General features: G+C 42.2%; 2 protein-coding genes across 2 annotated transcripts in view; one reads left to right on the plus strand and one right to left on the minus strand.

The window, feature by feature from the left end:
* Nucleotides 1-6,493: 6,493 nt before the first annotated feature.
* FPGT (fucose-1-phosphate guanylyltransferase) lies at nucleotides 6,494-23,287 on the minus strand. The gene is made up of 4 exons (XM_054979626.1): nucleotides 23,195-23,287; nucleotides 18,613-18,780; nucleotides 16,937-17,029; nucleotides 6,494-8,827 (listed from the first exon to the last, which is right to left on the minus strand). Exons 1-4 carry the CDS (start codon nucleotides 23,271-23,273, stop codon nucleotides 7,383-7,385), a joined length of 1,785 nt encoding a protein of 594 aa, XP_054835601.1. The 5' UTR covers nucleotides 23,274-23,287; the 3' UTR covers nucleotides 6,494-7,382.
* A 185-nt stretch (nucleotides 23,288-23,472) lies between these two features.
* LRRIQ3 (leucine rich repeats and IQ motif containing 3) overlaps nucleotides 23,473-27,378 on the plus strand; it is a 60,625-nt gene continuing 56,719 nt past the window's right edge. The window contains exon 1 of the mRNA XM_054980374.1: nucleotides 23,473-23,559. The gene's annotated coding sequence lies outside the window, so the exon portion shown is untranslated. The remainder of the gene's footprint in view (nucleotides 23,560-27,378) is intronic.

Raw genomic sequence — 27,378 nt, forward strand, 5'->3', positions numbered from 1 at the left:
CTGCTGGCCAGGAGGGCTGTAATCCTTACATAGCCAGATGGCATAATTGGCACTTAGCTCTCCAATGCAGTATATATTTAAATTGTACATTGACCGGAGTGCAGATACTCTGCATATACTCAGAAATATTCCAGACTTGTGCTTTTAAAAAGTGAATTCTCTTTGGTGGGACAGTATTCTCCGTAACTTTTGTCCATGTTTAAAGGCAAAACTTTGTTCCCTCTGTAGAAAGGCATTCTACACATGCTCTGCAGGTGCAATCTCCCCCCCCCCCCCGCCAAATAAAGTTGGCAACAGCAGCTACATTTTCTAAACTACTGAGTTTGCTAATATAATTATTATATTTATCTGTTCAATACTTCATATCCCACTCTTTCAAATACCATTTAAAATGGATTATAGGAAGGGCTAAATAGAAAACATCTAAAATATCAACTATAATCTATCCTATTGTATAATAAATCACTAAAATCCCCTTATTACTGCAGGTAATCCTTTTCAAGCCCAGAGTGAGGACAGAATTGCTTTCAGTGCTGCAGAACGAAGTGACTTCTTTGATTACATTTGATGTATCATCAGCCATTTTATTTATTTATGTTATTTATATTCCACCTTTCTCATTGAGACTCAAGGCGGATTAAATAGTGTGAGATTAGTACAATCAGTGGCAAGGACAAGGGCAGGCATTTCCACTCAGTATCAAGAACATTTTCATAAACAATGTCACGGGGTAAAAGAATATAAGTTTACAAAGACATAGTATTAGCAAGGATCCAATATGAGGTTGAGCAATTGCTGAAACAGAACATAATCAATTTTAGGACTTACACTGAACAACATAAAGCACAGGTAGGATATAGGAGTACATATTTAAAGCAACAGATAATATGTAAGGCAACATAATGGTGAAATCTATGATTTCTAACTCATTAGCGAAACATCTGGGATTCCTTTCCTACAAAACCACCCTCTTAGTTGAGAAAAAAGGTATTTTTGAATAATTCAGTTTTGCATTGTTTGCTGAAAGCCAGGAGGGTGGGGGCTCTCCTGACCTCCTCAGGCTGGCTGTTCCATAGAGTGGGGACCACCACAGAGAAAGCCTGTGTACGGGTTGCGGTTGATTTCACCCATGTACAGGCTGGCACCTGCAAGAGACCCTGTTCAGATGAGCAAAGCTGCCGTGAAGGGACATAGGGAGAGAGGCGGTCCCATAGGTATGCTGGACCAAGGCGGTGAAGGGCTTTGTATGTAATAACCATTACCTTGAACTGAGCATGGTAACTGATAGGTAGCCAATGGAGTGACTGTAGGATAGGAGTGATGTTCAAGCTCCTGCTCACTCCTGATAATAGTCGAGCCCCAGCATGTGTTTTAAGGCAGAATGCTTCATGGAATCACTGCTTACTTTAATTATCTTTACAGTAGTTTTCCAGCACAGTCATTCAGCAATACATGCATTGCTATCAGGCAGTAGTTGTTGCTTGTCTTTACCCAACAGAGGAGGAGCTAAAGCCAAAAGCCAAACTGAAATAAGAAACATTTTCAGCACAATCCTAACAGAATAACTCTAGTTTCTGTTGTCGGCTATTCCCACAATACAGTAATCTTTGTATTCAGTCTTACCTTTCCAAGGAATCTAGAAAATGCAAAAATGTCCATTTTTATTTGTTATACTTTTTAGTGGCATCACATTTTTCATCCAATGTTTTTCTGGGGAAAGGAGATAGAGGCAGAGAACTTGAAATCTTCCCAACAAGGACTAATCAATTCCAGTTTAATTAACGACCATTTCTGTTTCAACTTTGTGTGCTTTGGTTCTAGAAAGCATCTCATTCAACTAGTAATCATCACTCTAGGTATGTATTTATTTGTGTAGCTTATTTTTACTCTAAATGTATAGGCCTAAAGTTTTATACAGTTGCTCAAAGAGAATGTATTATTTCACTAGCTTGATGTTTCTGATAGTGGTAAGAGTTTGCTAATGCAAAGAACACGGCTAAGCAGATAGAAAATAGGCCTAAGGACCTGTCACCTGGAAGTGAAAAATAGCAAAGCTGATTTTACCTCCCTGGAGGATGTTCATTGGAAGGATTACTCAGATTACACAAGGGAATCCTATGCAGACAATGACATTTTGGTAAATCCATGCTTGCTAATCTACATGGAGCAAAAGCCCAAGGTGGACCAACTATGACTGGAGTTGTGGGGATTGCCAATTCCCCAATGGAATGACTTAATATGCCATTAGCCAGCTGAGAAATATATAAACTTTAACCTTTTTCAATGAGAGACTGAGGCATTGCATTTAAAAATATATATTATTATAGATGATGGTAGTGACTGGACCTTTTGATTGATGCCCTTGAAAAGGTATTGCATGAAATGTACACCTTGAATAGCTGGCCCCTCGTTGGGCAGAAGGCTTTTGGATTCATTTCCCGTGCCCCCCAAGATTGGGGTCGTACGTACAAGAGAAGAAACATCTTTTTAATATGAACTTACTCCCTGAAGATGGAGGACCAGATCACTGCAGTTGCCAGGTCTTCCTTTTATTATCTTCGGCAGGCCAGGCAGCTTGCCCCTTATTTGTCTCCCCGTGACTTGACTACAGTGGTACAAGCAATGGTCACCTCTAGGTTTGATTACTGTAACGCGCTCTATGCTGGGCTTCCCATGGGCCTGATCCGGCGGTTACAGCTGGTACAGAATGCAGCAGCGTGGGTCATTGCTGGAGCACCGGTGTGGGAGCATATTACACCGGTGCTACGCCAGCTGCATTGGCTGCCAGTGGAGTACCGAATCAGGTTCAAGGTTTTGGTGTTAACCTACAAAGCCCTATGCGGACTGGGACCGACGTATCTGAGGGACCGTCTCTCACCATATGAGCCCCGGAGGACTCTGCTCTGGTGGAAAACATCTTTTAAGTGTCCCTGGCCCTAGGGAGGCCTGGTGGAATGCTCTGTCTTGCAAGACAAGGGCCCGGCAAGATTTGCTGGCATTTCGCCAGGCCTGTAAGACAGAGCTATTCCATCAGGCATATGGCTGACGCCGGGCAGTCCTCCCCCCCCCCTGGAAGGGGGGGGTTAAACCATCGCCTCTATGCGAACACAGAGGCATGTATGAACCACTGTGCAGCATGAACTGTAATATTTAATGTTTTTAAATGTTTTTAAATGTATTATTTAATGTTTTTAAATGTTTTTAATGGTGCTTGTATTTGTTATCCGCCCTGAGCCTGTGAAAGCAGGGAGGGCGGAATATAAATATAATAAATTAAATTAAATTACTCTCCAGAGACCAGCTGTTTTTTACTTACCTGTGCTTGGGGGATGGATACTTCTAGGTTCCTCCACACTGTACCTAAAAAGAATAACTATTAATGTTACACTGGATAAAAGCTTAACATTATTTCTATTGACAGGCAGTGATTCTTGTACATAACTTATTAATTGTGTATGTGGGATTGAAATGTATTTATGAATTGAATTTTGTATGAATTTTAAGGATATTTATTGGAATTATTGATATAAGCACATAGTCGATTTACACATTATAAACTACATCGAAAAAGGTTAAAGTTTATATATTTCTCAACTGGCTAATGGCATATTGAGTCATTCCATTGGGGAATTGGCAATCCTCACGACTCCGGTCGTAGACTCGTGGTTGGTCCACCTTGGGCTTTTGTTCTTAGAAACGGATGAGCCTCTCTTTTGTAATCTACATGAAGTAGCAAAGGGAAATGATTGGTTTACCCATGAGGGGGCTCACATGGGATCTTGGAAATCACAGGAAATTGGATCTAAGCTGTTCTGCGTAGTGACTCATGGGATGTACAAATTACCCTAAAAGCTCTCTCCTGTTTTAACATGCATACATTTTACAACTAACATGAGGTGAGACTTTCTACAAGTTCAGCATAAAAAAGTTATATAAAAACACATACACACATAAAATGCCTGAAAGGATGTAAAAAATGCTTGGTGATAAACTTAATTCTGAGACTCAGATGGCAGAGATCCAGAATACAGCACTTACAAAAATTATATATGAAAGGAAAAGGTTACACTATTTTTTTTAAACTTGAACTGCGTTTCATACTTCTATAATTTCTATCAGCCATTTTACCTGTTAGTATGCATAGTAAATTTTTATTCTTCAGATACAGAATTACAAAAAGGATGAAATAGTTTGAATTACCTGAATTCAAATGCTGTATTTAATATTCCAGTTCTATAAAGCATGTGAAGGATATGTGTCAATCTTATAGTTAAAGCTGTTCAACGAGTATTTGCATGAGACAGTTCAAATGAAAAAGCTTTGGATGACTGGAGGAAAAAACCTAGAAAAATTTCTCATAATGGAGAAAGGATTGTTTATGAGCCTGATTGTTAGAACTACAAAGGTGAGTTCTAACGGGAATTCATCTATATGGGAAAGCTTCCTTTTTTAAAAGTAGTCAAATAAAAGTCTGAAGGCAAATGACCTTATCTAGCATCATGTAATATGGGTGCTGCATGGTTCTTAACCTGCGAGGCAGGCCAAACTCTAGCTGAACAATTGGCAATAATATTAATTCGTTTTTCAAGCGGCAGAGAGGGTGTTTAATCTCTCCAGGAACTGATTATCAGTATCACTGAGCAGGGGCCTTGGACATGCAGCCTTGGCTGCTGCACACATGTGTAACTGGATCAATGACAAAATGCTGAAGAGCTGGTTCTTCAATATGGCTGATGTGAAGATCATTCATTGACATGGCCCAGACATAATGATTAACCATGGTTATATGACTATCAGAGACATTCTAAGCAGAGTTACACCCTTCTAAGTCCATTGATTGCCTATAAGCCTTGGGAATCCTCCAACTTGCATTCTTTCTCCATTTCTCCTCTCCGCACATACAGCTCAATAATTAAAAATTGCCATAGAAAAACATACTTCATTATATATGTCAAACATACTTATTAGGGGCGCGCGCTTCGGGTATTTGATTCAGGATAAATGCCCAAATTGGACTTGATCCATAAAGATTCAGGGGTTCTGAATTGGGGCCAGCATGCTGGCCCTGATTTGAAACCTCTGAATCAAAGCTTCCCGAAGTGATTTGTATTGCTTCAGGAACCTTTGGGGCCTTTCAACTTTAAGGGGTTCTCTCCCTCCCACCACCCCACTTATTTGGCCCTTTGCCGTGGCACTGCTGTGGCAGAAGTGGCGGCATGGGTGGTGGAGGCAGCAGCTGCGGCCTTCCCTATCACCCAGCTGGCCGCCGTGGCGGCAGAGGAGGCAATACAGGAGGCGGAAGCACCGGCTTTGGCCTTCCTAACTGCTCCGCAGGCCACTGCTGTGGCGGAAGAGGGTGCGCGGGTGGCAGAAGTGCTGGTTCTGGCCTTCCCCGCTGCTCCTCTGGCTGCCGCAGGGGCATAGGAGGCGGCAATGACGGTGGAGGCAGCAGCTGCGGCCTTTCCCGCCACCCAGCTGGTCATGGCGTTAGCGGAGGAGACAGTGCAGGCGGCGGAGGAACCGATTCTGGCCTTCTCTGCTGCTTCTCTGGCCGCTGCAGTGGCAGCAGCTGTGGCCTTCCCCGCTGCCCACTGTGGCAGCAAAGGAAGCAGCACGGACAGTGGAAGCACTGGCTCTGGCCTTCCCCACTGCCCCTCTGGCTGCAGCAGAGGCAGCAGCATGGGCAGTGCAGATGCCAGCTCTGGCCTTCCCCACCGCCCAGCTGGTGTTGTTCCTAGACAGGTAAGTGGGAATGGGGGTGCACTAGGAGACAACTTCCCCCCACTTTGGAATGTTCTGAGTATTTACAGAGCATACTGAAGCAATTTAAATTCCCGAAGGTGAAGTGGCTTGCGAAGCGGGTTTTTACGGATAAACCGAAGTGGGAAAACTGAATTTTTGCCCCCACGTACACCCCTAATAGTTATGACAATCCCCTTAAACTGTGGTTGCTTTCTTCCCTCCAAGCCAGGACTCCAAACCATGGCTTATAGGGTGTAGGAAGAGGAAAGGTCTCCACAAGGATTCCCTAGTTTCCTTCGTCGCAATGATAAGCCATGCTTAATGGGAGAGAAATCCCTTGGAAGTTATTGCAGTGTAATTACATTTAATATTGCATTCTACAAATACTGAGTTTTGTTTTTTCTCCTGACGGATCAAACCAAATGTAATTTTCCACCAGTGGAAGTGGGGGGGGGGGGCTGCTGACCCTCCCCCAATATTGTTCAGTTTCTGAGGTCCCCTGTCTCCCAGGAGCAGTACTTCATGGAGCTCACTGGGAGGAGCAAATTGCCAAAAATTACCCCTTTCTCTTCTGCTGGCAGTAGTTATGTTGGTGGAAAACCACCTTTGGATTCAGCACTCAGAATCTGGCCGTTGACTAAAGTTACAGCACAAACACTCACTGTGTTTATGGTTGTGCTCTTTTCAGTATCTACTTATAGGTAAGATGAGTAAATGAACTACACATACATTAAAATAACAGAAAAGTATGTTTTAGTTAAAGAGAAAGGTACTCTTGAATATTTTATTTGAATAATTTGCCTTATTGCAAGAAATGATAATGCCAGGGTATATCTAGTATATTATTAATATGTCCATGATAAACAACTTTACAGAATGTTCCAGAAGCTTGCACTGAAAGCAACACGCCTTGAAATGACTTCTCCAAATTTAGACCTGGTGAATCAAAAAAAAAGTTTTGTGCGGAAGTATTATTATATTAACTAGAAAAGTGTAATGTTCAAGAGGCACGGCTTCATTGTTCAAGATATGAAAAGGCATATATAGCTTCAGATGTTGTACTCCAGTCTATTTTGCCTTAACTCCTCCCTTGCAAAAATGGCATTCAGTGTGGAGCTTGTTTCATGCATAAAATACAGAATTATGTTACGAATGCACTCACCAACTTTTCTTTTGAAGTTTCAGTACTCAGCAATTTAGAAAGATACTTTCAAATACACAGCTTTTTTGGTCACTTCAAAACAAACAATCCTGAGTAGGTGAAGGTGTTGTTAGAGCTACCATTCATCTTTCAAAAAACTTTTAAGTGGCTTGCAATCAAGCTTCTAATTAATAAGTTCTGTTTCCCACTAGAATTAAAATCCAAAAGTTTAATAACATTCAAGAAAATTTGCCTCTTTGTGTTTTTATAGATTTGAAATATTTCATTAATTTTTTCATCAAAAGAATAGTTTATCTGCATTTTTGCATTATTAATGTTATGCTACAATAACACTGCTAATGCTATTTCATTATTTCTACTTCACTGAAACACAATAAATGTGTCTGTACCATTTGGTACTGGGTTTCTCAAAGCTTGAAAGCAATAAATCCTCTTCAAAACTAAAGAACAGGGGAAGCCATACCATTTTCATACATTTTTACAAATCAGATTTCTCTTTCAGTCTCTGCAGAGTGATTTCTTCATAAAGTTGCTGCCTGAATCTCAACATGTCTTCTACATCTTTGTAGTAAAGCATTTCTTCAATAGACAATAGTTTAAAACCACCCAGCTGAAAAGGTGACATTTTCTTCACAGAGTTTAAAATCGCTAATGACACTTCCACTGAATCACTTAAAGTGGAGCAAACAGGGAAAATCCGAACTGTCCATAAATCTAAAGATGTCTGGTGACCAGAAAAGAGCTGGTCTGAAACTCTCAAGTCCCAGAGCTCTAAGCATTGGTCAAGGCTGACTCCAAAATAATGAAGTAGGTGTGTATCAGACAACTTTGTCACAGTCTTTTTCAAATCATCTTCTGTTCCAAACACCATGCTTACATACATTACTTGTCCATCAATCCTCACACTAATTGTCGTTATGAAAGTGTTTGGTGGTAGGTGTGCTTTGATATCAATGCAACAACCACTGATAACACTGTTAGTTCCCACAGAAACCTCAGATCCCAGCCTGGAGTACTCAACTAATGAGCCCGGTGCAACAGAGCTCATGGGACCAAGTATGCTATGAATAATACATGCTGATTTCTCCAACCCTTCTGCAGTCTTTGGACAGATGCTGAAAACGTTTGGCAGCAAACCCATTTCCCATTTCAGCTTTCTATCAGAAGTGAAATGAAACAAGCACTCGTATGTGGTCCCAATGTGACAGAATTCGGAGTTATTTAAGAGTATAACATTGAGAGGCAATCCTTTTAGAAGACTAAATATTTTTTCTCTGGTTTCCACTAAACACAATTCTTCTTTAGAGACGTTTTCTATATTTCTTGCATAATCTTGTGTTGCTCCAGGTCCCAGTGCCTGCAGAAAGTCACCATAGGCATCTATTTCACAGTAAAGCTTGCCCATCTGTTTATAAAATGTCAACAACAGTTTTGCAGTGGAGTGATCAATGTAAAACAGACTATCTGTATACACATACTCGGAGTTGAAGAATCTTGAGTCTCCCATCCCTCTAGGAGATGTATGACTCATTACACATACTGCTCCAGACTGACGCATGGTCTCAATGCTAGGCTTATGCAGGAAATGGTTACAAGATCGGTATTCAAGTTCATCCTTTTCTGTCAAATGTGAAGATGGCTCCAATACAAATACACCATGAGTCATACCAATGGTCAAACTGGAAGGATGAGCTAAAGCAGTAAATCCAGGCTGATCAAATCTGATTAAGTCTGTTTCTCCAATATTATAAAGTTCAATATCATCTGCACAAGTAATCAAAATGCCTGGATTCATTTGGATGGGAAAATCAATATACATTGCCAGTTTTAAATCCAACATCTGGTAAACTGGGTTTCCAAAAGGCAAAGCTGTAAAAATTTTTCCCAGGGCACTTGCATTTGGTAAACGCTTACTATAGCCACCTTTAAAAAAACAAAAAAATTATCATCATATATAATACACAAACGTTAATCCACATAGACACACACATTAAAAGACTTAGAAGGCTTATGTATAAAACAAATGTCAAGGAGAAAAGGTTAGTACAAGTTGGCTTTCCTCATTCTTTTATCACTATTTCTTCCACTTTTTTCCCCACAGTGAAACAGTTCTGAGAAAACACCATTACTTGTAAGACTGCAACAGCGCAATCCTAAGACTTTCCTGGGAGTAAACCCCAATGACTAGTGAGATTCTGAATGGTCCTGTTTAGAGCTGCACTGTAAATTACCTAAAACACATACCATGGGAAAATGGAGGGAAAAGCCATATTTCCTAAGTGAGATAAGAAAGAACAGTAAAGTTTTCAAAATGTATACTATTCCATGGGCTCAGTTTAGTTCCAATATTTACAAAAATTATCATAAAACTGAGTGGGAAAATAATGACAGACTACTGCAAGTCATGCCTAACATGTCAAAATATGGGCAAGAATGGGTTTAAAGCCCAGGCTCCTTTGCAGTCCCTTCCTATCATGGGATAAGCATCCCAACAGGTAGGGATCGACATAGTAGGCCTATTCCCAAAGCCTACTCAGAGGGGCAAATGGTTTATTCTGACTTTAGTGGACCATGCAATGAGGTACTTGATCAAGTTATTTTGTCAACTGGGATTTCTTGCAGAAATTCTGACAGATAGTGGGCACAACTTTTTGTCTGAACGGATGGAATGTTTGTGGAAATGCTGTTGGGTGATACACTTGAAAACTACAGTTTACCATCCTCAATCCAATGGACTGACTGAGAGGTTTAATGGGACATTGAAGGGAATGCTAAGAGCTTATGTGGACACTCACCCCCAAGACTGAGATGAAAAACTACCGTAATTGCTATTTGCATACAGGGAGGTACCCCAGGAATCTACAATGTTTCCCCCTTTTGAACTTATGTTTGGCAGAAAGGTCAGGGGTAGACATGGGCCCGAACCGAAAAAATTTAACGAACTAGTGGTTCATGGTTCGGAGCAGACAACGAACCCAAACCAGTGGACCACAATGAACTTTTCCTGTTGCCGAACCGGTTCGTGGTTCATGGGAGTCAGAACGGCCCCAGTTGGACTTAGAGAGCCCATATTCCCAGGGAGTGTTTAACAAGCTCTCTTCCAGCCATTACCTAAGTTTGGTCAAGATTGCAATAGGGATCCAAGCTCCAATTAAACTCTCTCTGTCTCTCTCCCCAAAGGCTAGCAAGTAGCAAGCAACAGCTCTGTCACACTCCACCGCTTGCTGAAAGTGAAACTCAGCCTGGGAGCCCAATGCTTTCTATAAGCTGAGGTCCCATTGAGCAACACAGGAGGTCTGTGGTTGGTCATCAGAGCTGCCTGTCAGGGTTTGCAGGGATGAGATTGGAGTGCCCATGGCTACAGAACACCCCTCCCCCTCCCTCCCCCGGGTGTCTTCTCTCAGGTTGTAACCACTTTGCAGCTCTATGGTTGGAAGGAAGACCTGCCAATCAAGGTAAGCTGAGCTTCCATTCAGGTTTCCAGGGTGACAGAAGGAGTGCAGACAGAGTTCAGGCATTCCCTGGCTCCATTCCCAAGGGAATTGATTGATGGTGCCTGACTGTCTGGCTTCATGAACTGCGGAAGAATGCCCCGAACCATGCCTCTAATGAACTCTGGTTCGTTGGCCATGGACGCTCACAAACCACTGTATCGCGATCAGAAGATTGGGTGGTTCGTGGTTTTTTTTGGTTCGTTATGTGGTTTGTGCCCATGTCTAGTCAGGGGACCTCTAGATCTGGTCAAGGAAAGATGGGAAGAGAAAATCCCAAAGGCAAAGCAATCGGTGGTGGACTATGTACTATCTTTCAGAGAACGTTTGAAGGGGATGATGCATGTTGTTAAAGAGAACTTGGCCAAAGCTCAAAGCAAGCAGAGCAGTTGGTATGATAAAACAGCGAGGTCTCGCACTTTTAAGATAGGGGACAGGGTGATGGTTTTTCTGTCCCTGCGCACAAATAAGTTGAAAGCTGCATGGGAGGGACCCCATGTAATTGTGGATAAACTGGATGATATTACATATGCAGTGGCTATGGAGAGGTCTGGGAAACAAACTAAAGTGGTGCATGTGAATATGCTGAAGCCATTCCTTGAGAGGCTCATGATGTTGCATATAACTAGAAAGGAAGGAGAAAATGAGATGCTGGACGATGGCCCCTTAGATGTTCTGGCACACTTCTCAGAGCCTGCACAATGGGAAGAACTGGTGTGGTCTATGGGAATGTCCAGGCACAACAAGGAAAACACCTTTTGGTTGCTACATCAATTTGAGGACCTTTTCCAGAAAGAAGCAGGGAGATCAGATATGGCAAAGCATGGAATTGACACTGGCACACATGGACCCATCAGGTGCCCACCTTACAGAGTCAACGGTAAGCTGTTGGCAGATATTCGAAAGAAGGTACAGGGAATGCTAAGGATGGGAGTTATAAAACCCTCAGTAAGTCTCTGGGCAGCTCCTGTCATACTAGTGGCCAAAACGAATGGCTCAATTAGGTTTTGTGTGGACTATCGAAAGTTAAACAGTAGCACAAAATTGGACGCTTATCCTATGCCCAGGGTAGATACTCTGTTAGATATGCTAGGTTCTGCCAGGGTGATATCTATGGTGGACTTGTGCAAGGGGTATTGGCAGAAGGAACTAGAGCCAGAGGCAAGGGCTAAAATGGCCTTCATTACCCTAGATGGACTGTGCGAGTTCATGGTGATGCCCTTTGGCCTTAGAAACACCCCGGTGTCCTTTCAAAGGCTAGTAAACAACTTGTTAAGGGGCATGGCAGACTGGGCAGTGGCCTACATTGATGACATTGTCATTTTTAGTAAGGACATGGACTCGCACCTGGAACATTTAGCTGAAGTGTTGGAGGCCATATGATGAGCAGGCCTCACTATCAAGCTGAACGAATACCAATTTGGAATGCCAGAGGTGGTGTACCTTGGACATAAAGTAGGGAGTGGGAGAAGCACCTCAATGTGGGACAAAGTGGAGGCTATTCAAAAGTGGGACGCCCCAAAGACTAAAAGGCAGGTCAGAGCCTTCTTAGGACTGGCCAACTATTACAGACGGCTTGTCCCAAATTTTGGAGCAATTGCAGACCCACTCACCTCTCTCACTCCTAGCTGTCAGGTGGCTTTTGAGCAGCTGAAGGCAGCTCTGGTCTCTATGCCAGTACTCAGAGCCCCTGACTTTGACAAAAGGTTCATTGTTGCCACGGATGCCTCAGACAATGGAATTGGGGCTGTTCTAATGCAGGACTGGGATGGAACCAAACATCCTGTGGCCTATCTGAGTCGGTAACTTATTTACCAAGAGAAGAACCTGTCCTCAGTGTAGAAGGAATGTTTGGCAGTTGTATGGGCTCTGGACAAACTTCGGCCTTATTTGTGGGGACAAGAGTTCACCCTCCTAACTGACCATTCCTCCTTGCAATGGTTACAGACTATGAAGAACACCAATTTGAAATTGCAGAGGTGGTCCTGGAGGATCTAGGAATACAACTTCAAAATTGAGCACATTGCCGGACATCATAATGTGATTGCATACTTTCTGTCCAGAACAAACGTGGACACTTAGGGTGTTAAGACTTTGTAAGTTGGGGAAACTTTCTGATTGTTACAAATGTTATGTATTGTTAATGGGTTTCTCCCAGGATACTTGGATTTTGCTATGGGGTTCTCTCTGAACGAGGATACCCTTCTGGCTCAGAATCTATGGAGGGGGAGGTGTGGAGAAACACCATTCTGTTGGTGAATTTAACTTTCTAGGTGCTGCAGGAGGGAGGAGCCAATTCTGGAGTGGAATCTGATTGGAGGGAGAGTGAGTCAGTTGGTGGGGGGAGGTTGGAAGCTGACGGTGGCTGAAGAGAGAGAGATGGCTCTGAGGGGAGTTGTAGGTTTGAGTTAAGCCCGAGGTGACAAAGTATCATGCCTGCCCTATACAACATCCAGCTAGGGCATGAGTATAGAGAAAGAGGGAGAGAGATTAGGGGTTTTGTTTTTTCCTTGTTATATATTGTCTTCCATTCACTACATACTTGTCTGGGTGGAGTTATAATTTTAAATAAATTGTGTTGATTAATGAAAGAATGAAGACCCTCTGTTCCACATAGTTCCCCAACCACTTGGGTCTGCTAGAAGGGGAGAGAGAGGTCAAGGAATACAAAAGGATGTAACCAGAGGGAGGTTAGGAGGTTGTCCCGCCTAACCAGAACCCCATACAGGGACAGTGGTGGTCTAAACTCCTTGAGAAATTGCAGGAGAGATGGGCCTTATTAACTTCTTTTAGAAGGCCATTCCAAAGGGCTAGATCTCCTACAGATAATGTTGGTGAACAGGCAGGAATGGGACATACTTGTGACGATTACCCCCAGTGGCCTCAGAGTAGGCATGACCCCTTTAACAGTGAGTGGCAGCCTTACAGCTCTCTTTCCTTGCTTATGCTTGCAAGAAATATGGCAACCAGAGACAGGGCTTTTTTCAATGGTGGTCCCTCACCTTAGGAATGCTTTCCTCTCAGGGGCTTGCCTGGAGCCTACCTTGCTGTCCCTTTAGGCACCAAAACACTTCTTTTTACCCAGGTTTTTAACCAAGGGTCTCATCTTTTTTAGCTCCCTTGTGGTTAGCTCATAGCCTGTGTACTGTTTTATCAATATCATTTCAGACTACTCTGTTTTTAGCGCTCGTGTTTTATTGGCTGTTTTTATTGATACTGATTTTATTGATGTAGTTTATTCTTATTGATATTGTTTTTTAAAATTATTTTTACTCTTATTTGCATCATTCTATTTTACTGTTTTAGTTCTGAGCTCCCTTGAATAGGTGTGGAGATGGCATACAAGTTTCCTAAATTAATGATCCTGCAGCTGATCCTGACAATTGTCACATTTTGCACCAATTGCGAATTTCCAAATTGTCTTCATAGGCAGCTCTCTGGAGAGTGTACTGTAATAGTGAAGCTTCGATATTACTGTTGCATGGATCAACATGGCCAGATTTACAGCTAAAAAGAGGAGGAAAGCTGATGGGTGAAACATAATTGGGAAATGCTTTTTTGGCCACTGTGGATATCTGTTTCTCCAACAGGACTACAAGCTGTTCATGGTGTCTTACAAAGAAAACCCCATCTAATGCAGAGAGTAAGATTTCTTCCAAAGCAGATGGCTTACTGACCAGCATCACCTCTTCTCTTGCCAGGATTCAGTTTCAGTTTATTATCTTAGCCACAGGACCAAGGAAGTGGCCCAAAATACAGATGGCAGCATCTGCTGGTTTATTTAACGCTATATATAAAGCTTGGTTTCATCAGTTTACTGACTAAACCATCTTAGACATTTGATCTTTATATCTAATCTCCAAGACACCAACACTAGCAAATGATTTACTGAATCAAAAAACTGCTTACAGGTCCAGAATGACCAGTGAGGAGGTATTTGCCTACTTTAAAAGGAGATTGGTCAACAAAGCCATCTCTGTCCCAAAGTTAGGCCTGAAGCCAGACTGAAACACTTCAAGAGAACAGATATTTCTATAACTGCTCAGTTACTATCCAGTTACTCCCAAATGGCAAGTTATATATTGGCTTACAGTTAATTTGAGCATTCAATACAAGCATCTTCAACAAAGATCTAATTACTGATTCCTTAAGCACCAAGGAAACGTGCCTTGACCCAAGAATCCAATCCTTCGTAACACTGTATGTAGCAACTCCTTGTAAGAGCTCATGAGCTATGATGGGCAAGAGTTCAAACTAGATATTGTAGCTCTCTTATAACCCGGAACTCTGTTGACATGAAATGAGCCATACAAAAGCAACCAGATAGGGCAGCAGACAACCCTACTGCAGAAACTAAGTTGGCATCCAGGTCAGATCAGATCTGAAATATTTTATCAGCAAAGAATCACACAAAAATATCACAGCAAAAGGCCAAATTCCCATTTGTCTGTGACTCCATGTTATGAGTTTTCAAAGTCCCAATTACCATGAATAATTGAGCTGCCACCTCACAGGCTTTCAAATGAATTTTAAAGTGTATTGTGTTAGATTTAGCATAAGTTTTTCACCACCATTGCTCCAGTTGCCTTCCAGCCTTTTTCAGATCCCTCAAATCTGAGGTAAAACACAATGCAGGAACTCATCAGAATCATCTGAGAGGGCCCCAGGAAGCAACCACACCAACAGTCTGTGAGGGCCTGTCATTCCAAATTCCTGCCAATGACCCAATCCAGTCGCCATCAAAGTTTCTAAAATCCCTCAGGGCATCTTGGAATCTATAAATTTCCAATACAGGAATGGAACTTACAAGTATGGTTAGTGAAAACACTGCAACGGAAGAAGCATCCAGTGATTGTGTGCAGGATGTTTCCTGGCAGTATATAGTTTTCTGACACCCAAGATACTCCTCATCTTAATATCAGCATTAAAGGATAAAGAGCTATCAAGGGCATTAAATAAGACACTGGATCAAAATAGTGGGTACAGAAGTGCTTATTTTACACATAGATGAAGAAGACCAGTCTGGGCCACAGGCTGACAATGTGACATGGGCTATATTGACAAGACTTTGCTTCAGTTTCTGTAGCAATGCTGATGTGTAGCAATTCATTCATAGACTATTCAGTTCAAATAATACATTTTTATTTAATTCCTTAATTTAATTCCTTAATTATTTAATTCCTTAATTTAATTCCTTTAATTTTTATTTAATGTATAAACCTGCAATCTGAAGTACACTTACTAGGAAGAAAGCTTCACAAGCTGAGTGGAACTTGCATCTAAGTACCATTCTATCATGTTTTTATCTTTCCCTTCTTCTAAGTAACTCAGAAGGGTATACATGATGTTTATATGCAGGGCTTTTATTCAGCAGGAACGTGGTGGAACGGAGTTTCGGAACCTCTCGAAAATGGTCACATGGCTGGTGGCCCTGCCCCCTGATCTCCAGACAGAGGGGAGTTTAGATTGCCCTACACACAGCCCTGCGGTGCGTAGGGCAATCTAAACTCCCCTCTGTCTGGAGATCAGTGGGCGGGGCCACCAACCATTTGACCATTTTCTCCAAGGCCAACCCACTGAGTTCCACCACCTCTTTTCCCAGAAAAAAAGCCCTGTTTATATGTTTAGGATTACACTTCAAATATTAATGTTAAAAACTTCACACTTAATATACAACTGTCTCCCTTACTTCCTTTCTAAAAAGTCCCTTATCACAAATAAAATGTCTATATGTGTAAAGAGAACAGATTGAGCTGTCTCTACCTGGGATATTGTTATACCATCTATTTACCTGCAATAAGACATTTTGACAATTAGAACAATTTTAAATGGTTATGCTAAAAGGCCAAAGTGCTATTTTTACATAAAGTGTCATATACATGGCCCAAACAAAGATATAACTTATAAGGAGAGTTGGATAATTAGGGCTATAAAAAGGAGACAACAGACTCGTCAAGCCCAAATCAAAATCAGTAACTTTCTTGCACAAAGTAACATTACTTAGGAAACCAGCGTAATTATACGGCCACTCCTCAATTTTAAAAAAAGCGTGTATCAGCTTGCATAACACTGCAGATCTTAACCACACTGGGAAGTGTAATTCACTAGGCAAACAGCAGACTTTCAAATTTTGAAGAAAGAAAATATCAATGTGTATGCTCCACATTATGCTCAAATCCAGTGCAAACCAATGGTACATACAGCTGAAAACATGACTATTTCAAGTGTACTGAAAAGTCACCATGTGCTGAAGGCTTGTGAATCCAATATTACGTATCACAAGTAAGGCCCCATCTCCTTTTCAACTCTAGCTATAGTTGAGTGAGATTTTGTTGAATGCTGGTACTGATCACTCTTTATTCCTCTTCCTCTGAGGTGTTGAAGTATCCAGAGGCCAATTTTGATAATCTTTTCAGACAATCTAATTTGAGCTAAATTTTACATCAGGGAAAACCCCAATTCACCTTCATTTTTATCTTTTTCTCAAATTTGTTGTAAAATACATAATACAAGAAAAGCGTCATTCGAAGGAAAAGATTACCAGAGTGGATTAATAAGACAGTAAGAGAATCCCATTTATCACCATAATGCTCTTCCAAGCAACGAAGGACATGGAGTGTTGATCCACCATTTCCTACAAAACATTTTAATTCTTCAGTTAGAATAACAATATTTGAAAACAGGATAAAATGTCAAGGATATTCAACTTGTGCATTTGTCTATTAAACTGGGCTGGCTCGCCATAAGTTTGATGACAAGTTCATCTCTTTTGGAATCTATGTCAGTTCAAATTCCTACTTGGCTATAAAGCTTGCTGAGTGACCTTGGGCTGGTCTCTGTGTCCTGGCCTGACTTATGTCATAGGGATGGGAACACCTATATGCTGTCTTGAGGTTCCTGGAGGACAAGTGGAATAGACATATGATTTGTTTCAGCATTGTTTCAGTTTGGTATTCATATTTCTGTTAGTATTCAAATATCTGCAATCCATACCGTATTGAATTGTTACTGAACATCTGAGCCATCGATTTATTGACTCACATTGTGTAATCCACCTTGAGTCTCAGTGAAGAAGGAGGACCATAAATACACAGATATATACGTAATAAAACAAACTCAGTTTTATATTGGGTGAAAAGATATTGCAAGTTTTGTTCCAATTGTGCGTTTCTTGATAACATCAGTCTGATTTTAGACCATTTATATAAATGCAATATATATGAACGTTTATAGATTTCTATACCTTACTTTAGATAACAATTTAAAAATGATGCTATATTATTAATATATAACTGCAATCACTTCGTAAAAAAATTACAAAAATACAGGATTCTATTATGGTTGTAACCAGAGAGAAACCCAGAAAGTATGGGCCCTTCCATAACTGGCAGCGGGGAAACTCTGATTGTGTATATGGGAATCCATTAGCAGATAATGACCTCATTCGGTTAACTCTGAAACCTAATGACTGCTGTGATGTCAACAGTATACATCAAGTCACACAAGACAGGGAAAGGTTAACCATCTTATGAAGGTTTTCATGATCTTCTGAGAGTAGCTCTTTCCTTATATCAAAGGAGAATTGGCTGAGAATTTTAAAAAATGTTTAGATGTAGTGCTGACCAAAGGGTTGCCACCAAAAACAACCACCACCATCCAGTTCCTCCTCCTAAGGAAAATAATCTCACAATCCAAGTTGCCATAAAATCCGATTAGAACGCATCAAGAATACCTAAACTAGGATAAACCTTAATGAATCTAATCAAATACTATGTTGTCCAAAAGAACATCTGACGCATTAATACTGATGGGAGTTACACACTTGAATCAAAAGAAGCATAATAATTGTATCTGAACATATTTTTGGAAATTTAATTAATATAATTCAGCTTCTAATGGCATTCTGGAAATCTTTCAGCAAAAGAGATACAGCTGTCATAATATGCACCAGAAGAAGAATCTTTTTGTCTGTCTGAAAATTAATCAAATTTTAGTGAATATTTAAACTACAAACTGGCTGAGTATCTGCTCACTAGAGGACTGAAAAGTCAGAGACCTGCAAATCCAAGGGTATTATCCAGCTGTTGTTTAAAAAAACCCTACTAATTTCAATGGAAGGGAATTAAAGCACTTGACTGTGGTTTGATTATGCCTTTTTTACTTTTCTGTGTAGAAATTCGCTTCTAGTATTAACAGGAAATGGTGTAAAGAACTTACCAATTTTGGGTCCAGGGGGATCTACAAAAACATGGTAATGAACACCAAGAGGTAGTTCCTTTCTCTTCAGCTTTTCTGATAACTGTTGTTGGTATGCAATTTCCTGGTTTTTGTCAACTGCTGTTATTACAACTACATCCCAGAATTCCCCAGTCGGTACAACTTTACCTGTTTGAAAAAAATAATGTTATCATAAGAGACGGAAAAACTGCTTATGTTAGAGATGTCCTGAAAGTATGCTGATGCTCTTAGTAAAATAAGGTCCATGAGGCTTGAGAAAGCTGAATTGCTGGATTAACTGGTCCACTAGATAAGTCCTCCAGCAGTGTCTCCCAAGTCTCACCAGCCAAGCCTGAAGCCTATTTAAGGGGCTACTAAATCAGGCCTGCCCTGCCTGCAGAGTGCAACACAATATATCCTGGTGCTTCAGCTATGATCTTCAGGCAGCCTCTTGCTGGCTTTTGGTTTTAACCGAAAATGTTTTTAAACTACTTTTGTAAGCTGCCTTGAATAGGATTGCCAGGACTGTTTGGGGGGACTGTTCACAGAAAATGTTTCCCCAAAACTGGACACCTGGCCCCTCCCCTCCCCCACCACCTGTGCAGTGCCACTGCCAGCCTGGAGAAGCAGCCAGTTAGCCCAGGCGCCCAAGCAGCCTCCTGCAGCTGCACAGTGATATCCAGGAGTGACCAGCCAGCCTGGGCACTCAGGCAGCCTCCTGCAGCTGCACGATACTGCCCAGGAGTGATGCCCGGAAGTGTGAGGGGTCAGCATGATGTCACTTCCTACAGTGATGGCACCATGCTACCTCAGGAGTGTGCACTGTGCATGCATGCGAAAAGTTAAGTCCCTCCACTTCTCGTGGGGTCTAGTATTAGTATGGTCTCCATCTGACAACCCTAGCCTTGAACCACATGTAAAGGTAGGGTATGAATGTTTTAATAAATAAATACATAAGGGTGCCTATTTCCCTTAGTTCTTGTAGTTTAGCTGTGCAATGTGGAGAAATATGTTATAACAAAACATTTTTATTTTATTATTTATTTTATTTAAACCATTTGTATGCTGCCTTTCTGCCCAATTTGAGCTGTCAGTTAAAAGAGAATAAAAATGAACTTGTAAAAAAAGTGCACCTAAATAAAACTGACAATTAAAAACAAGCTAGAAAGATGGTAATAAGGGTACGCCAGACGAAACAAAAGTCTTTACCTGTGGGCAAAAGACAACAATCAATGGGGATACATGAGAAGAGAGAATTCGGTAATTTTGGTGCCGTGATCGAAAAGGACCTTTCTCGGGTTGCCACCCATCTAGCCTCAGATAGTGGGGGCAGTCAAAGTGGGGCCTCTGAAGATAATGGTAATGGTTGTGTAAATTTGTATGGAAATAGGCCTTGTCATGTAGATCCTAGGCCATATAGGGTTTTAAAGGCCAATACCAGGACCTTGAATTGTCCCTGGAACTAGACTAGAAGTTGATACAAATGTAACAAGATTGGAATATTAACTCTGAACCTCTCCAGACTGCATTCTTGCTCCACTATTCAGTACTACTGTAGTTTCTGGACATTTTAAAAAGGCTGCTTGACATCAGATCAAGTTATTGCCATATACAAAGCCCTGCATGGCCTTGAACCCTCATATCTTAAGGACTGCCTCTCCTCCTATATCCCACCATGACAGCTTTGTTCATTTGTTCAGGGCCTTTTGCAGGTGCCACTCTGCAAATGGGCAAGATCTACAACCACTTGTACTCTTAGCTTCCTCTGTTGTAGGCCCCAACTTCTGGAATGGTCTACCTGGGAAGGCCGGAAGGGCTCCCACATTCATTCTGCTAACTAAAATAGATGTGTTCGGGAGAGCTTTTCTATAAAAAGGAATAGGACTGTAACAGACTGGTTCAGGAATGAGCTTTATAAAGGAAAAGGGACTGCGGACAATACAACTGTATACAGGATGTATTTATCTGTTTGTGATATATATTATCCTGTTGTCACTGCATTATTTTTTACTAATGTAATAACATTTCTCTGCATTGCATCTGCACTGTCTATCATGTTATGCTTGTTCATATTTCTGTAATCCTAGTCCTAGTACACTACTTTATAGATGTCTCATCACAGTGACTGTAGCAACCTACACTTTGTAGTCTGTTTTGAGTCTTACTGAGAAAGATGGACTATAAAGTCAGTAAATAAATTAAGAGTGAAATTGTAAATAGAGTTATTCCAGTCTAAACCCTTTGAAATCAATGGGCTTAGACGGTAGTAACTCTGCTTAGGATTTCACGGCATATGTACCATCTTGGCAAGATCTTTCTTTTTAAAAAGTCACTTCTGGAGGAAGCTGAATAATGAGTGTGTGTCTGCTTGATCCTTTTTCCCAACCTCTATTTCCCCACAGTTCGGACCACACCAGTCACTCTACTTGGTGAGATTTACTTCTGAGCAAATGTACTTTTGACTGTATGCAAAGTTCTTTGCAACTTTTCCCACGGGGATTTAAAATTGAAGTATGTGTTGTGCCCCTACTTTTGCATTACTCTCTCCCCTCAATTGCATCCTTCCAGAGTAACTTTTAAACCAAGGAAGTGGCCTTTGGACTAAAGTTACATGCATTTGCTCCTAATGCGTACTTTGACCCTATGCTCCTAATGCATATTTTGGCCCTACGGTACACAAAAAGATTTCCAAGTCATAACCTGGGGTATGTCTTGTACCTTACCTTTAAAAGCATCACTGAACTCAGAAACAAAGAGGCTATGGGCCTCTTTGGGACAGCCACACACTCTCAGCGTTGCCTAATTCACAGGGTTGTTGTAAGAATAAAATGGAGAACAGAGTAACGATGTATGTCACTCTGGGTCCCAAATGGTACAAATGACGTAAATAACAAAATAGGAAATTAAATTATCTTTTTCATTCTTTCCCTATTCCTTGTGTTCCTAGGACGCTGCTGAAAAATGCTTTTGTATTGTGGCAATGCCTACCTATAGTACTTGCATACCTCTTATCTATGAGTTGGCCTTCTGGATGCAATTCAGTTGATCCAAATAGCAAATGTTAAAATATCCACACAGAGATACAACCATACAAAAGCATTTTGGGCAGCCTCATATGTGGGAGTTGTCATATAAGAATCAACCACATACTGACAATTCAAAGGCATCTCACCTCCTCAGGTCCCTGAACATCTAAATTTCCTGCACTTCAAGTATGGAGAAAACTCGAGTGAACAAAATCCACCAACTGTTGATTATTTTTGAAAAAGTCAGTACTTTGTCAAGAGCTGAGAAGAGATATTGGAAGGTGGCAAGGGGAAGATTTTGTTGTCTTCCCAGGGACATAATTTATTAATGCAAGGGGAGTAGATCATGGCTAGGTGCCTGGCTACATATTCAGGCTCTCTGGAAACCCAAATGTTTCTCTACTATCCCAAAATGTAGGGGAGGTTGTTTTGTTTAAAGCACTAACAGCAGGATCCTAAGAACACTTTCCTGGGAATAAGCTCCATTTAATAGACCTGAGTAGGATTCTGCTTAGGACTGCTCTCTTGTTCATCTTAATTTTTGCCTTTCAAAAGAGAAGGAATATTTCCTTGCCTAATGGAAGGAGTCATGTATAGGGCCTCTCTTGCTGCTGGTGAGGTTTGTTGGGACAGTTTTTAGCGTTTTCTGGTTGCTATTGGAGGAGGAGGAGATTTGCAGTTTGAGAATTAACTGTTCCCTCTCCTCATAAACATCAGAAGATTTAAAAAGAAAACCTAAGCTTTACTGAGACATAATTCTTTCCCTCAGGCAAGGAGCAATTTCTATTCAGTTGATGCCCTGCCTGTCAAAAACAAAACCTCATCCCACGTTGGTAACTTGCAGAACTGTTTTCAGGCAAGAGATAATAATGAGATAATGAGACAGAGAGATAATAATGAGCAGAGATAATAATGAGCACTGTTTTGGGATGAAATTGTTCTCATATCGAGAGGGGTGGGGGCTCAAACTGGAATAGGACGCCCTTAGAGGAAGGAGACGACTGAAATAAAAAGAGTTCCTCTTCCTACTGTGTTGTCCCATGTTAAGTATTTGCATTTCCACCCATCAGATCCTTAAAACTCGTCTGTGTTTTTAAGAGACGCGGACGCATTTTAAGCGTGTGTGCTAGGCAAGTTTTCTTAGAAGTCGTTGTATTCAATGGTATTTACTGCGAGGAAACGGTGGATAGGATCGCTGCCCGAGCTTCACACTATCCTTATCAGCTCTGGCGCTCTTGCAGGCTACGCCAACCTATGCTTCTCACAACAAAGAAGACTAATAGGCGTTCTCCCCCTCTGCGTTCTAACACGGGTGGGCGACAAAAGGGAGACTTGCTCAGTAAAACGCCCATTCGACGGAGTTGCCACGGCGACGTGTGCAGTCGCTCCACCCTCCCGGGCATAGAGAACGAGATCGCCTCCAGTTGGTCGCCTCGCTTTCAAGGCCGGCCTCCGATCCGGGGTAGGAAGGCAAGGCAAAGCAAAAGGGAACATAGTTGGGAACCAGCCGCGCAGTGCCGAGTCAGCCAGACCCCCTCCCCGGCGCCCGACTGCACCTCTCAGCTGGGCGAACTTCTTCAGCCGCCTCTGAGTGGCTTGCCGCCGCAAAACCTCCAGCTTTTCTCCAATCGGCATGGCGCCGCTTCTCCTCGCTCGCTTCCGGAGTGAGACATCCGAGGCCACCTCCCCTTCCCCGGTAGCCGTAGCGGGCGGGGGTAAGGAACGAGGTTGCCTGGGTAACCGCTAGGCGCTCCAGGCGGCAGTCCGAGCTTCTGGAGATGCCGCCGCCTAGGAAACGGGCGGGGCGGTGAGTGGAGCTCAGAGAGCGGCTCCAGAGGAAGGAGCGCCGGTTAGGCGAGCCGCAGTTGAGCCTTGATAGAAGCGGGGGAGACCTGCTCGCTTCCTTGTGTTGAGGACAGAGGTGAGGTCAAAGCCTGTTAGGACGCTTCTGAAGTATAGGCTGCTGAAATAATAATAACTGCACGTGAATACTGCTTTTTAGACAGATAAGTGCCCCATTCTCAGCAGCGAACAAAGTCAGTGCAGCTGGGGAGCTGGGGCTGATACCCAAGTCCATCTGCAGAGCTCATGGTGGTAGTGGGATTTGAATCAACAGAGTACTGACTGATGGCAACCCAACCACTGAACCCTTATATTACAACAGCTTTGGTAGCATAGTGATCAAGCAGGCTTTGACCCGCTTAGGACACTTGCACCCACCATAAACCCCCCTTTACAGGTTTTGGGATTTACAGGCAGTCACATCACCCATCTAACCTCTATTTCTTAGGAAGAGAGTCCTAACCAAAATCCGCACTGGGTCTACCCTCTCATAGAGGTTCCACCAGACGGGCAGCCAGTTCCCTCTTTTTACTTCCCCACATCCAGCTACTGCAAAGGGCTATTAGGGAATGGGAAATTAGAGTTTAACTTCTTCTAATATGCTGCCACCATTAATTGAACTTGGCCCATTTGTCGTGACCAGAGTGTTTCAAAAGTTTGTGTATGTGTGTGCGCGCGCGTGCTTTATTTCCCCTCAGCCAACAACTTCACACCAGCCAGGGTTAAAATAGAACAAAGAGTAACTTACATATTTAATATAAAACATAGGAGTGAATTATTTCAAAATTCATAGATAGATTGTGGTTAAACCAGGAAAGATTACTATGTAAGAGAACATGTATTAATAACCAGCTATCTTGGTTGTTGGGGGTTTTCCGGGCTGTATTGCCGTGGTCTTGGCATTGTAGTTCCTGACGTTTCGCCAGCAGCTGTGGCTGGCATCTTCAGAGGTGTAGCACCAAAAGACAGAGATCTCTCAGTGTCACAGTGTGGAAAAGATGTAGGTCATTTGTATCTACTCAGGAGGGGTGGGGTTGAGCTGAGTCATTCTGTAAGAGTTTGCCAGGGTGTGGAATGCTAATGGCGGGAGGCTTCACTGTAACCTGAGGAGGTTCTTTTGCATATGGATTGGTGCTTGATGTGCTAATCTTCTCTGCAGGGCTATTGTCGGGTGTGGAGTGTTTTGTTGGCCTGGTGTTTTTCAGAACTGGAGCCCATGCTCTGTTCATTCTTAAGGTTTCTTCTTTCCTGTTGAAGTTTTGCTTATGCTTGTGAATTTCAATGGCTTCCCTGTGCAGTCTGACAAAGTAGTTGGAAGTGTTGTCCAGTATTTTGGTGTCCTGGAATAAGATACTGTGCCCTGTTTGAGTTAGGCTATGTTCAGCCACTGCTGATTTTTCAGGCTGTCCAAGTCTGCAGTGTCTTTCATGTTCTTTTATTCTTGTCTGGATGCTACGCTTTGTGGTCCCGATGTAAACTTGTCCACAGCTGCAGGGTATACGGTATACTCCTGCAGAGGTGAGGGGGTCTCTGCTGTCTTTTGCTGATCGTAGCATCTGTTGTATTTTTCGGGTGGGTCTGAATACTGCTTGAAGGTTATGCTTTTCCATAAGCTTTCCCATCTGATCAGTAATTCCTTTGATATATGGCAAAAACACTTTTCCTGTAGGTGACTGTTTTTCCTTGGTTGTTTGATTCATCCTGGGTTTGATTGCTCTTCGGATTTCATTTCTGGAGTAGCCATTTGCCTGAAGTGCGTGGTTTAGATGATTAATTTCCTCATTGAGAAAGCGCGGCTCACATATCCGTCTTGCACGATCCACTAATGTTTTCATTATGCCTCTTTTCTGTCGGGGGTGGTGATTGGAGTTTTTGTGTAAGTACCGATCAGTGTGAGTTGGTTTCCTGTAGACCTTGTGACCTAACTGAAAGTTTGCTTTGCGGATGACCAAGGTATCCAGGAATGAGAGTTTTCCCTCACTTTCTTTCTCCATTGTGAATTGTATGTTCAGGTGGATGTTGTTGAGATGATTCAAAAACTCCCTCAATTCTTCCTCCCCATGGCTCCAAATGATGAATGTATCATCCACAAACCGGAACCATACACTGGGTTTGTGGGGTGCTGATTCTAGAGCTGTTTTTTCAAAATGTTCCATGTAGAAGTTTGCTATAACTGGGCTGAGTGGGCTCCCCATGGCCACCCCATCCATCTGTTCATAGAATTCGTTGTCCCATTGGAAGTAACTGGTTGTCAGACAATGATGGAATAAGGCTGTTACATCCTCTGGGAAAATCTGATTAATCAGTGCAATAGTGTCTTTTACTGGAACCTTGGTAAACAGGGATACAACATCAAAACTGACAAGTATGTCTTGTGGATTGAGTTTCAGAGAACTGATTTTGTTGATGAAATCTGCTGAATCTTTGATGTAAGACGAGGTTTTCCCGATGTGGTCCTGCAGGAGATCTGCCAGATGTCTAGCTAATTCATATGTCGGTGAACCAATGGCACTCACAATGGGTCGGAGTGGGACTGAATCTTTATGTATTTTGGGGAGTCCATATAGTGGGACAACGAATTCTATGAACAGATGGATGGGGTGGCCATGGGGAGCCCACTCAGCCCAGTTATAGCAAACTTCTACATGGAACATTTTGAAAAAACAGCTCTAGAATCAGCACCCCACAAACCCAGTGTATGGTTCCGGTTTGTGGATGATACATTCATCATTTGGAGCCATGGGGAGGAAGAATTGAGGGAGTTTTTGAATCATCTCAACAACATCCACCTGAACATACAATTCACAATGGAGAAAGAAAGTGAGGGAAAACTCTCATTCCTGGATACCTTGGTCATCCGCAAAGCAAACTTTCAGTTAGGTCACAAGGTCTACAGGAAACCAACTCACACTGATCGGTACTTACACAAAAACTCCAATCACCACCCCCGACAGAAAAGAGGCATAATGAAAACATTAGTGGATCGTGCAAGACGGATATGTGAGCCGCGCTTTCTCAATGAGGAAATTAATCATCTAAACCACGCACTTCAGGCAAATGGCTACTCCAGAAATGAAATCCGAAGAGCAATCAAACCCAGGATGAATCAAACAACCAAGGAAAAACAGTCACCTACAGGAAAAGTGTTTTTGCCATATATCAAAGGAATTACTGATCAGATGGGAAAGCTTATGGAAAAGCATAACCTTCAAGCAGTATTCAGACCCACCCGAAAAATACAACAGATGCTACGATCAGCAAAAGACAGCAGAGACCCCCTCACCTCTGCAGGAGTATACCGTATACCCTGCAGCTGTGGACAAGTTTACATCGGGACCACAAAGCGTAGCATCCAGACAAGAATAAAAGAACATGAAAGACACTGCAGACTTGGACAGCCTGAAAAATCAGCAGTGGCTGAACATAGCCTAACTCAAACAGGGCACAGTATCTTATTCCAGGACACCAAAATACTGGACAACACTTCCAACTACTTTGTCAGACTGCACAGGGAAGCCATTGAAATTCACAAGCATAAGCAAAACTTCAACAGGAAAGAAGAAACCTTAAGAATGAACAGAGCATGGGCTCCAGTTCTGAAAAACACCAGGCCAACAAAACACTCCACACCCGACAATAGCCCTGCAGAGAAGATTAGCACATCAAGCACCAATCCATATGCAAAAGAACCTCCTCAGGTTACAGTGAAGCCTCCCGCCATTAGCATTCCACACCCTGGCAAACTCTTACAGAATGACTCAGCTCAACCCCACCCCTCCTGAGTAGATACAAATGACCTACATCTTTTCCACACTGTGACACTGAGAGATCTCTGTCTTTTGGTGCTACACCTCTGAAGATGCCAGCCACAGCTGCTGGCGAAACGTCAGGAACTACA

The sequence above is a fragment of the Eublepharis macularius genome, chromosome 5 (genome assembly GCF_028583425.1).
Source record: "Eublepharis macularius isolate TG4126 chromosome 5, MPM_Emac_v1.0, whole genome shotgun sequence".
Taxonomy (NCBI): domain Eukaryota; kingdom Metazoa; phylum Chordata; class Lepidosauria; order Squamata; family Eublepharidae; genus Eublepharis; species Eublepharis macularius.

Bases quoted from the DNA above. Each gene is read 5' to 3' on its own strand.
- FPGT (XM_054979626.1), bottom strand. From the start codon at position 23,273: ATGCCGATTGGAGAAAAGCTGGAGGTTTTGCGGCGGCAAGCCACTCAG. The intron at 17,030-18,612 runs GTAAGTTCTTTA...AATGTTTTGTAG, and splicing joins TCCCCCTGGACCCAAAATTG to GAAATGGTGGATCAACACTC. The intron at 8,828-16,936 runs GTAATCTTTTCC...GTTTTTTTAAAG, and splicing joins TGTCTTATTAATCCACTCTG to GTGGCTATAGTAAGCGTTTA.